The sequence below is a fragment of the Eucyclogobius newberryi genome, unplaced genomic scaffold (assembly GCF_026437365.1).
Source record: "Eucyclogobius newberryi isolate DKJ021-1_F unplaced genomic scaffold, fEucNew1.0.hap1 SCAF_4, whole genome shotgun sequence".
Taxonomy (NCBI): Eukaryota; Metazoa; Chordata; class Actinopteri; order Gobiiformes; family Gobiidae; genus Eucyclogobius; species Eucyclogobius newberryi.
In genome coordinates, this window is record NW_027316056.1 from 19,671,811 (window position 1) to 19,683,119 (window position 11,309).

General features: G+C 37.9%; 1 protein-coding gene across 1 annotated transcript in view; it reads left to right on the plus strand.

Annotated features, from left to right (window-relative positions):
• The first annotated feature begins 315 nt into the window (after positions 1 to 315).
• The window catches only part of LOC140377008 (complement C3-like), a 20,177-nt gene continuing 9,183 nt past the window's right edge, over positions 316 to 11,309 (plus strand). Inside the window, exons 1-24 of the mRNA XM_072462257.1 lie at positions 316 to 457; positions 2,048 to 2,246; positions 2,334 to 2,496; positions 2,588 to 2,682; positions 6,026 to 6,114; positions 6,200 to 6,282; positions 6,386 to 6,473; positions 6,589 to 6,691; positions 6,816 to 6,936; positions 7,022 to 7,137; positions 7,218 to 7,364; positions 7,453 to 7,552; positions 7,843 to 7,934; positions 8,044 to 8,235; positions 8,637 to 8,792; positions 8,859 to 8,988; positions 9,057 to 9,125; positions 9,199 to 9,396; positions 9,476 to 9,587; positions 9,650 to 9,729; positions 9,803 to 9,942; positions 10,017 to 10,229; positions 10,288 to 10,435; positions 11,174 to 11,309. The exon at positions 11,174 to 11,309 is cut by the window's right edge and continues 71 nt beyond it. Coding sequence (XP_072318358.1) covers positions 381 to 457; positions 2,048 to 2,246; positions 2,334 to 2,496; positions 2,588 to 2,682; positions 6,026 to 6,114; positions 6,200 to 6,282; positions 6,386 to 6,473; positions 6,589 to 6,691; positions 6,816 to 6,936; positions 7,022 to 7,137; positions 7,218 to 7,364; positions 7,453 to 7,552; positions 7,843 to 7,934; positions 8,044 to 8,235; positions 8,637 to 8,792; positions 8,859 to 8,988; positions 9,057 to 9,125; positions 9,199 to 9,396; positions 9,476 to 9,587; positions 9,650 to 9,729; positions 9,803 to 9,942; positions 10,017 to 10,229; positions 10,288 to 10,435; positions 11,174 to 11,309 — 3,047 coding nt within the window. The 5' untranslated portion in view covers positions 316 to 380. The remainder of the gene's footprint in view (positions 458 to 2,047; positions 2,247 to 2,333; positions 2,497 to 2,587; positions 2,683 to 6,025; positions 6,115 to 6,199; positions 6,283 to 6,385; positions 6,474 to 6,588; positions 6,692 to 6,815; positions 6,937 to 7,021; positions 7,138 to 7,217; positions 7,365 to 7,452; positions 7,553 to 7,842; positions 7,935 to 8,043; positions 8,236 to 8,636; positions 8,793 to 8,858; positions 8,989 to 9,056; positions 9,126 to 9,198; positions 9,397 to 9,475; positions 9,588 to 9,649; positions 9,730 to 9,802; positions 9,943 to 10,016; positions 10,230 to 10,287; positions 10,436 to 11,173) is intronic.

Below are 11,309 nucleotides of genomic sequence, written 5' to 3' on the forward strand. Positions count from 1 at the left end.
AAAAAATAATGTAGCAGTGTACAGAGACATCCTTGATGAAAACCTTCAAATAACCTTCTTTCACATTCTCATTAAGAAGTATCTGTGCAGTATTTTGAGGCATATAATGAATTTTAATGATTTTTGGAATAAGGCTGTAACATATGGTAACAAAATCACACATGTCCCATCTATTGGTCTGCATAATTATTGCGCAAAAAACCCCAGAACATTAATTTTCTGCATTTGTCTTTGTACAGACTGTTTTTTCCAACATTTCTCAATCGCTGTCGGGAAATGGTTTATCGATTCATGTTTACTCATGGGACAAGGACCTTTGGGACAGTGGATAAAAGTGTCTCCTGAGTTAGCACCGCACTAGAGCTGGTCTGAGCTGAAGGATGAGGAGGACTCTGCTGTGGCTCCTGGCCTCTCTGGGCCTGGCCTATATCACTGCTGGTACTGATGCTGCTCCACTGTAAGTTTGCATTTTCAAACTAATCACTAGCTTTAGGACATGAAAGAGAAATCTATTTGTTGGTTAATACAAATTAGGAAATTACATTCCAGCCTTTTCAGGATGTTCAATAATCAAATAAGCAAAAGGCTATACATGGCATACAAAAACATAATATAAGAAACTCTACAGGACATTTAGAATTACTGTTTGCAAACATTTTCAAATATATGCTGATCTTGATTTTTAATTGCGCGGCTGACTATAGCTACTTTCCCACTTGCGTTTTAATCCGGGGCCGCCCTGAATCAGTTTAATCCAACTTGTTCCCACTAGTGAAATTGCCGGATTAGAGCCGCTCCACTCGCCCCGGCCGAGAAGCGAGATCGCCCTCGGTTTCGCTCAGGAGCGAGTGGGACCAGCCAGGAGCGAGACCGGCAATTGAGTGTCCATGTTGAGTCTACTGCTGCGGGTTACTCTGCATGTGCACGGGAACTCTCACCCGTGCCTTCTGCTTGTGTAGACATCTTTACAGAATATTACAAGTAGTCCACCAAGTTAGCAATACAGACAGGAGACATGAGTGTCTTTCATGTTCGGTAGCCACGCTGCTCAGCCGCTCTGTTTCGGGGAGATAGGAGAGTAACAGAAGGCTCCGCCTTTATTATTTAAACAGCACGTAACTTTGGCCACAACAATTTAGTGCAAACATATGCAGTGGTAAACATCGCTCTCTAACAGCCCGTTAGGCGGCGGAGTACAATTGCCGAATCGGCCCCAGTCTCGCTCCTGAGTGGGAATGCAGTCAATTGATCCGGTCTAAAGATGGCCGCCGATTGAGCCGGATCAGTTTAGTCCGGACTAAACTGGTCAAGTGGGAGCGCAACTATTTAACTTTTTTTGAATTTAAATTGTGTATAATTTACTGCTACATACGTCACAGTCCAAAGTGATGTGGATTTTGGCCCCATTTCTATTTGGCAATAAATACCTGTCAGCAAATATCAGAGTTCAGTGTTCTCGTGAAATGTCATTGAACCCACTGGGGGTTAGTTTGTTAGTTAATCAATATTTCTGGCATACATTCTTTCAGTGAAGGGTCAGCAGAGGGGAATTTAGTTGTCAAAATGTCTTCTGTACCATAGATATAAGGTATTATTGTTGCTACAAAATAATAATTCTCTATTAAATACAAAAATAAAGCCTTTAGAGCGTATTTCTGGTAGCCGGGAAGAAGGCAATCACAAAAATATATTGATTACACAAAGTGCTCCGACAATTAAGGACTGGAAGGACATCATAACCAACATACGTACCATTGAAAAAATAACCGCTGGACTCAATTAGAAATTGGGCAAATACAATAAACAATGGACAAAATGTACATTAACGTAAACATAGTATGCCTTAATCCCTCATTGCTTTGGATGATACCACCTTTAACGTCTAATTTTATCACTTATTCTTCTCCGCCAAGCTATGTTTATTTTATTTTTTATTTTTTCCAAAAATATGTAATCTCAACATTACAACAGTGCAACAAAAGATAAAATATATTTCAGCAGACTTACTCCTTTTGTTGCAAACCTCTATGTCTTATTTTTGGAACAGAAAAGTGTTGTCTGCCCCCAACCTGCTGCGAGTGGGAACAGCAGAAAACATATTTGTGGAGTGTCAGGACTGCGTTGGACAGGGGCCCATGAATGTTGTAATCTCTGCCTGGAATTATCCAACAAAAAACCTTAAACTCAAGGATACAACTGTGACTCTCAATAATGACAACAAATACCAAGCCCTTGCAGAACTTGTGGTAAACAATTATTCAGTTTTCACCATCATTTCATAACTTTTATAAACCGTATGCCAGATACACATTTTTTGATTCATTGCCTGTCAGATCCCTCCGGACAGTTTCGATAAAAACCCTTCAGAAAAACAGTACGTGCACCTGCAAGCAGAATTCCCGGGATACACTTTGGACAAGATTGTCTTAGTCTCATTTCAGTCGGGATACTTGTTCATCCAAACTGACAAGACCCTGTACACCCCCGACAATAAAGGTCATTGTGATGTTTCTTTAAATTGCTCTATAATATTTACTCAGTATAATTTGTGAACTCTACATGACACAAACATTTTCTTTTGTCACAGTTGATTTCAGAATCTTTGCTCTGACGCCGGGCATGAAGCCAATTAGAAACGATGAATCGAGTGGAAATCCTGCCACCGTTACAGTGGAGATTGTGGTGAGTGCTTAAATGTGCAGGGGGGGGGTTTCTGGTGGTGCGTCCACCACCTGCTTGTTCTCATGGAGATGTTAAAGTGCACTTCTCCCTCGGCAACTCACACAGCAGTGCAGCAGAGCCCCGTGGGGGAGGAGCGGCCACCGGCGGCGTTGTGGGACACGTACTTTTAGCAATAACAACGGTTACGAATGTAACTACGGTTCTATGAATTGATTTAAAAAAAAAAAAAACTAAAAAAAACATTTTTTTTAATATACATTTTAAATGTTCGGCAGGCCGGATTAAAACGTCTGGTGGGCCGGATTTGGCCCGCGGGCCTTGTATTTGACACATGTGCTGTAGAGCTATAGTTGTTTAGGTGATTGATTTGTCGATGGTGTATTAGTCCAGTGGTTTGTACATTTTAGTGAAATTGGGTCAGATGACATAATAAACAAATACATTTCAGTGAGGAAAATAAGTATTTGAAAACCCTGCGATTTCACAAATTCTGTCACTTAGAGATTATGGAGGGGTCTGAAATTTTCATCGTAGGTGCATTTCCACTGTGAGAGACAGAATTAAAAAATAATTATAATAATCCGGAAATCACAATGATTTATTTGTTGCTGCAAATAAGTATTTGAACACCTGCCAATCAGCAAGAATTCTGGCTTTCAAAAACATGTTAGTCAGACTCCAACTACAACAATGGGCAATCTTTAGATTCTGTCTCTCACAGTGGAAATGCACCTGCGATGAACATTTCAGACCCTCCATAATTCCTCAGTGGGAATTCAAACATTTGTATTATACAAATACAGAATTAAAAAGATGTACAACTTTAAATAATTACAGATGTCTACAGTGGGGGTCCTGTGTTGGTCGTATGGTTATTTAAGGGGTTCCGGCCTACAAAGTTTGGTGACCCACAAATGATTTATTAGTCAGCTAATTGTTTCATTGTGATTATAAGGATTTAGATGGACCACAGCAAAAAAAGAAAGGATTACATTTGAGATTTGGGAGTCTGCCTTTTTACAAACAAAACACTGTTTTGTAGTTTTCTCTATAAGTATGTCCTAGTAAGTATCCCCTTAACATGGAAAGCTACTTTTGTTCTCCCTTTACAAAAAGGAGGAAAGAAAAATTATTGGAATACTTTCCTTCTAATCTCAAAACTATACTGCCTAGCAAAACTCTAACGCTAATAAGTAACCAAGTGCGTGTTTTCCTAACCAAATATTCCATTTTAAATAGTTATCAGTCAGGATATAGACCTTGCCTGACCAGCCAGTCCCTCCTACATTCTGTTCAAATGCAGAAGGGTCTGGAGTCAGATCAACATAAAAAAAACGTTCCGAGCATGAACCGGTTCATCCACCGCCGCTAATTTGTGTCACGTGTCTCTCAAATGTGGAAGACTTTGTGTCACGTGTCTCTCAAATGTGGAAGACTTTGTGTCACGCGTCTCTCAAATATTTTCAGAACAAAATATTAATCTACCTCAGATTTACAGAGTTGAGTCCGTCGCTTGTTGACTCAACAACAGCAACGTTTTCTCAGTCTGTGTTATTTTATCGTAAGCCTCGAACGGACAATGCGTTTGTCTGATTGGTTAATCCGCCTGTCAATCACTCCCTTTAAAATTGGAGCGGCTGGGTTGGATTCCAGACCCTTCTGCATTTGAACAGACTGTAGGAGGGACTGGCTGGTCAGGCAAATATAGACCAGGGCGTAGTATTGTCATGGCTGCTACAATATATATATATATTATACATTATATTGCTATTGCATTGGACAGTCATGAAGAATGTGATGCTGTTTTTGTAGATTTTCAAAGGCTGTTGATTCAGTAGATCATTTTATTCTCTTGTGCATTTTGTTTTAAAAAGTGAGGGAGATTTCCTTACAAATAGAGCTCAGCATCTGCTGATGGCTTTCAATCTGAATTTTCTTATCTTAATAAAGGTTTTTCTCAAGGCTCTGTCCTAGGACCACTGTTATTTACAAGTTGTTGTTTTAATAAAATTATAAACTCATTTGGGCATAATTTTAAACACAGTAGCATCCACTTGTATGCAGATGATGCAATTATGTATGCTAAGGCACCTTCTTGTGCACAAATGCTTCAAAATATTATTGATTTTCACTCAAAATTGTGTTTAAAATTCTTGATGAATTCAAATAAAACTAAATGTATACTTCTCTCCAAAATACGAAAAAAGTTATCTGTTCTTACGCTTGATGGTAACAAGTACCCTATTACAAATACTTGGACATTTGGATCGATGATAAACTCTCCTTCAAGAGCTGACGAATAATCTTAAAGCCAGATTTTCATTCTTCTTTAGAAATAAAACGTGTTTTCCTCTTAATTGAAGAAAACTGTTAATCCAGGCTGCATTTCTTTCAGTTCTAGATTATGGTTATATTATATATATGCATTCTACCGCAGCATTGTTAATAACTCGATTTATCATTCAGCATTAAGGTTCATTACAGGAGAAGGATACAGAACTCACCACCGTGAATTATACTCGAAAGTAGAATGGCAATGAGTGCAAGACGAGATCAGCACTTTTGTTTGTGTATAAGAGTGTTTACTTTGCCACTATTAATATTATTATTATTATTATTTGTCTTATGCTATCTTATTTTTTCTTTTTTCCCTCTATTCCTTATTAAGAATATGAGAGGTTCTGTCTATAGGAGTTTTGTTGAGTGTTTTTTTTTTTAAAGCATTCTATAAATGATCTGTTCTCCTACTTCTGTATCTAGTTGCGTTGCAACACCAAAATTTCCCCAGCCTTACCCTCTCGACCACCGGGCAGCTGTATTGGTTCATTTGAATTTTTTTTGTTTTAATTTGGGTTTTATTTTGATATCATCTGTTTGTTTATTGTTTATTCTGTGTTTAAAAGGGCTAGGGTTATAATTAAAATAATGAAATGGTGTGAACTATTGTCATAGAGGAACTTCATAGCTTTTGCCAGCACAACTTATCAATGCACAGGTTATGTTTTTAGTCAACCAGAATTACTTCGGTCGGTTTCAGCCCTAATTTCATGGAATGTTCCACAGTGTGACATTTAACTTGTTACATGTGTTTTTATTGCTCAAACATACTTTGAAAAACATGTTTTCACACTTTTATTCTTACTCTCCACAGATCTGATCTGTAATTTGGCCTGGTGGCATCACCTGCTTGTCTCCATTAAATTGGTTTAATGTGATAATGTGGAACTTTCCAGGCAGAACATTAACGTCCCCATGGAGACACGCAGGTGGTGGTTCTCCACCAGAAAGGTTACCTAGTTCCTCTTTAGATACTTAACCATGTTCACGTGTTGCTTTCGTTCAGACACCTGAGGGCATTGTCATCCCGCTGGATCCTGTCTCACTCAATGCCGGCATGTATTCTGGATCATACCAACTTGGTGAAATCGTCAGGTTAGTCATTATTATGGATTATTTTAATTTCTACTTGTTGGATTGTACTGTGTTTCTTTTTCTAACTCTCTCTGTCCATCGACAGTATTGGCCAATGGAAAGTTGTGTCCCGGCTTCAAAGCAACCCACAGCAGACTTACTCTGCTGAGTTTGAGGTTAAAAAATATGGTACGTTTCTCTAGAGCTCAAAAGGGCATTGGTGGAAATTGAAGAGTAAGAACAGATTTATTTATATTTTAGATAATATCTATATTGTATATTATATTTTCAGTGCTGCCCAGTTATGAAGTGAAGCTGACGTCTGAAAGTAATTTCTACTATTATGACAGAGAGTCGTTCAGCGTCGACGTCAAAGCCACGTCAGTAGTTTATCAAATTGTTTTGTTGAAATGCAACAACAATTATTTTGGTATTAAAATAATGCTTGTTATGAGGTAATCATAGATCATATGTCATGTGTCTTTATGGTTTCAGTTATTTGTTCGGAAAAGAAGTTGATGGTACAGCCTATGTAGTGTTTGGAGTCATGAAAGATGGAAATAGAAAAGTTTTCCCGTCCTCACTGCAAAGAATATCGGTCAGTATTACATTTTTAGATATAGATATCCATCTGCTTAATACTGATATTCTTCCTCCATGTGCCTAATAAATAATCTTCTTTTACATGAAAATAATGCTCTTTAACTTGTCTGACCCGTTAGATTTCTGGGGGAAACGGTCAGGCCACACTGCAGAAGGCTCAGGTCCTCAAAACTTTCCCAAACATTGAAGATCTGGTTGGAGGATCTTTATTTGTAACAGCCATGGTGTACACTGAAAGCGGTGAGCCCAAGTGGAAAAGTAGAACCAAAAACACATATGCATTATTATGTTCCTATTTACTGTATATTTCTTTTCTTTTTTATAGGAAGTGAAATGGTTGAGGCAGAGTTAAGAAATGTACAAATTGTTAAATCACCTTACTTCATCAACTTTGATAAAACACCAAGATATTTCAAAGCCGGAATGTCATTTGACGTCACGGTAATAACTTACAATATACATCTCAACCATTTTTTGTCATTATTAGCAATAATATTTGTTGTTGTTGTTGTTAATGTCAGGTTACTGTTACTAACCCTGATGGGACTCCAGCAGAGAACGTCGCGATTGTGGTGGAGCCTGGTCAGATCCAAGGCACAACTGGAGCCAATGGCAGGACCAGTCGGACAGTCAACACCAAGGCGTCGGATAAAAGCCTGACCATTACTGTATGGAAACAGAGAAATATGGAAATGCATTAGAGTCTTGAACGTTTTTGCCTTTTCATCTCCAATTAAAATCATTATGTCAATTTAGGCAAGGACCAATGATGGCCGACTTCCCCCTGAAAGACAGACAACAGCCTCGATGGTGGCTACGCGTCATGAGACAAACACCAATAATTACATTCACATAAGTGAGTATTTTAGCTGCTTTTCTGAATGCCACTTTGGTAATTCAGGGAAAGAATCTTTACCACAACAGAATTGGTATTTAAGCGTTTATTTAAGAGTTTCACTATGATCTACTTTTAACATCTTGTTAGTTGGATGAAAGAGTGTTGTCAGTCACAGTAGCTCCTTCTACAACAGATGAGCTTGTTCATGCATTAGCTTGAATGAAAGTGTTTTCATATGGGCTTTATTATTTGGCTTGTGGGCAAATTTGTTTGATTTTGATGTAATTGAATTGTCTTTTCTGTTGTAGATGTAATGTCATCAGATTTGAAGTTAGGGTCTGATCTTAAGGTCCATCTAAGCCTGAACAGCCAAGTTAAAACATTTGAAATTACATATCTGGTCAGTATGTTTATTTATTAACAGTTTTCAGAGACAAATAGATTTCAGAATTGGGGTAAGATGAGCTCTTTTATTTATAAATGTAATGAATTCATGTTTGATCATTTAGATCCTGAGCAGGGGTCAATTGGTCGGCTTTGGGAGACAATCTTCAGAAGGTCAAATAACTGTTGCTGTGATTATCCCAGTTACCAAACAAATGTTACCATCATTTCGCCTCATTGTTTACTACCACCCCAGTCCCACTGAAGTGGTGTCTGACTCTGTTTGGGTGGATGTTGATGACTCTTGTATGGGCACGGTAAGATACAATCTACAAGACAATAATCTTATACTTAAAGATCAATACACATATTTACATACAAATACATTTTACAAATCATTGTAAATCTTAAATACCTTCTTTATATAATGTTGAGCTTTCTAAGGACTTTAAAATTAGGTCTTATACCTAAGGAGTATAAGATGCCTGTCACATTACATTGAAAGGAATTGAGTCATCAAATGTAAGTGTACACTTAACAGTGGACCTCTCTATTCCCCATCTATCCACACCATATAATACATGGTCACTTCTCACCCACCGTGCAACAATTTCAGAGGCTATTTGTTGTCGTTCAAAGTACAGTATATTGGAGCTGAGCTATCCTTAAGGATTTAGTCTGAAAAAAAAAAGTGAATCAATTGTGGTTTTGTTTTTAGCTGACGCTAGAACCAAAGACTCCTGTCCTGTCATATGAGCCGAGGAGGACATTTAATCTGAAGGTCACTGGAGACCCGGGTGCCACTGTGGGACTGGTGGCCGTGGACAAAGGTGTTTATGTCCTGAACAATAAGCACCTCCTCACCCAGAAAAAGGCAAGTTTTTTCATGAAAATTGTGGAGGTCATCAATCTTGTTCAAATGCTTTTGGTGTCTGTTCAGGTGTGGGAGATCGTGGAGAAGGCCGACACCGGCTGCACCCCAGGCGGAGGCAGAAACAGCATGGGGGTGTTTTATGATGCAGGGCTTATGTTTCATACTGATACAGCGGCTGGGACTCCTTACAGACATGGTAACGCATTCATATTTGTATAGGTACACAATAACAGCTCTCTTAAATAACTTTTGTTTTCTTTTTAGAGGCGAAATGCCATGTTCCTGCTAGAAAAAAGCGATCTGGCACTTTGTTTGATGCCATTACCACTCTGGGTAAGTAATTGTAGATTACATTATGTAACAAATGTAATACATGATTTATTCATAATTTGTTATAACACCAAAGCAAGTGTATATAAGGACCCCCTGGAGCGTGAGTGTTGTTTGGACGGCATGAAGCCCACACCTCTAACGTACAACTGTGCCACGCGTAAACTGTACATCACTGATGGTAAGGCCTGTGAGGACGCCTTCCTGCGCTGCTGTGAAGAGCTGGAAAAGCAGCGCAGCGATCTCAAGCAGGACAGCCTTGTTCTGGCCCGAAGTAAGAAGCACACCAACCTTTCTGTACATATGTCAAAGGTTTTTTTTATTTTAATGTTTACCAAATTCAACATCTATAGGTGAGGAGGACACCAGTTACATGGACAGCAGTGAAATTACTTCTCGATCAAAATTTCCAGAAAGCTGGCAGTGGGTTAACTTAAAAATCCCTCAGTGTGGGAAACCAATTTGGTAAGATCGGCATCCATAATGTTACTGTGTTTTGAGATTGAGATAATTTTCTTTGTTTTCAGTGAAAAGGAAATGGCCATTCCCTTAAAAGACTCCATCACAACCTGGGTGTTCACTGGCATTAGTCTATCAGAGAATACTGGTAAGAGAGGTTTATATCTACATATATTTCAAAACATTTCTAAAACAAATTTTCTTTTGAATTTTTTCTTCAGGCATCTGTGTTGGGAAACCTTTGGATGTTGTTGTATTTAAACCGTTTTTTGTAGAGCTTAAACTTCCGTATTCTGCGGTGGTTGGAGAACAGATTGAAATTAGAGCAATTATTCACAACTACATTGATGATCCCATCACTGTAAAGTTATACTTCATTTACCAATATAACAGTTGAACCTATAATTGACTCACCCATTTATATTTCTTCCATAGGTGCGTATTGAACTCACAGAAAACCTAGATGTTTGCAGTTCAGCATCGAAGCGTGGCAAGTTTTCTCAGCAGGTGGAAGTGGGACGCTCTACCACTCGTGCTGTGCCGTTTATTATTATACCCATGGAAGAAGGTCAAAAAAACATTGAAGTTAAAGCCGCTGTAAAAGACTCGTGGTACTCCGATGGAGTTTTGAAGCCACTACGCGTTGTGGTAAGAACTAAAGCTTAACTGTGTTTAGTTTTAATGATCATTGTATGGTCTTTTTCAGCCAAGAGGCGTTCTGACTACAGTAAATAAGGTTGTCGACATAAACCCGCACGATGCAGGTGGCACACAAGAAGAGACCATCAACAATACAATTTCAAAAACTGAAATGGTTCCAAATACCCCATCAAGAACAAAAGTATTTTTGTCAGGTACTATTATAAATCAACTGCAGTTCAACTCAATTTTGGTCACAATCCTGGCTCTGCACAACTGTATTTACTGTATGTACTTTTCCCTAAGGGACAACACAGCATGGACACACTACTTGATAAATATATAATTTTACCTTCTCAATTTAAACATTCTAGGTTCAATTATTTTCTTAAAACCCTCAATTATTTTTGGAAAAGATGAAATTATGTATTTATTTTAAGTCAACATTCAACATTTCATGCTATTCAACAGTATAATGTTCAAGTAAATAAATGTTTAATTTTAAAATCAAATGAAATTAACTTTTTACCTAGTATAAAATACACAAAGAGTCAGAAAATGAAAGTCTGTTTTTGCTTATCTTGCACGTTGAGCAAAAATCTAAATTAAATTAGTTATTTAAATAATTATATGTTTTACTTGAACATTAAAACAGAACATGTTTGGTATTTCATTTCTGATTTTGGAATTTTGCAATTAAATTCAAATGACTAATTATTGATTTTCAATACTGAATTTGGAAAATAAAATCTATGGTAATGACCCATAATTACACTGACTGTATGGCCCTTCTTCAGCGTGACAGACAGAAAAAATATGCTTAAAAAGTAATGGCATTCTCATCACTCTTATAATAATTTTGGGCCTAATTTTGTATTCAATCTTTCTTTGCTTTTTAATATTATTTTAATTATTATTTGTTTTTAGTTAGTAAAGTATTTGTGTGTCTCCAGGCAGGGAGCAGGTGAGCCCCCTGGTGGACAGTGTCATTGGTGCTTCCTCCATGGACAGCCTAATCCGCCAGCCCGTTGGGTGTGGAGAGCAGAATATGTACTTCATGACTCAGCCTGTCATTGCCACGACATATTT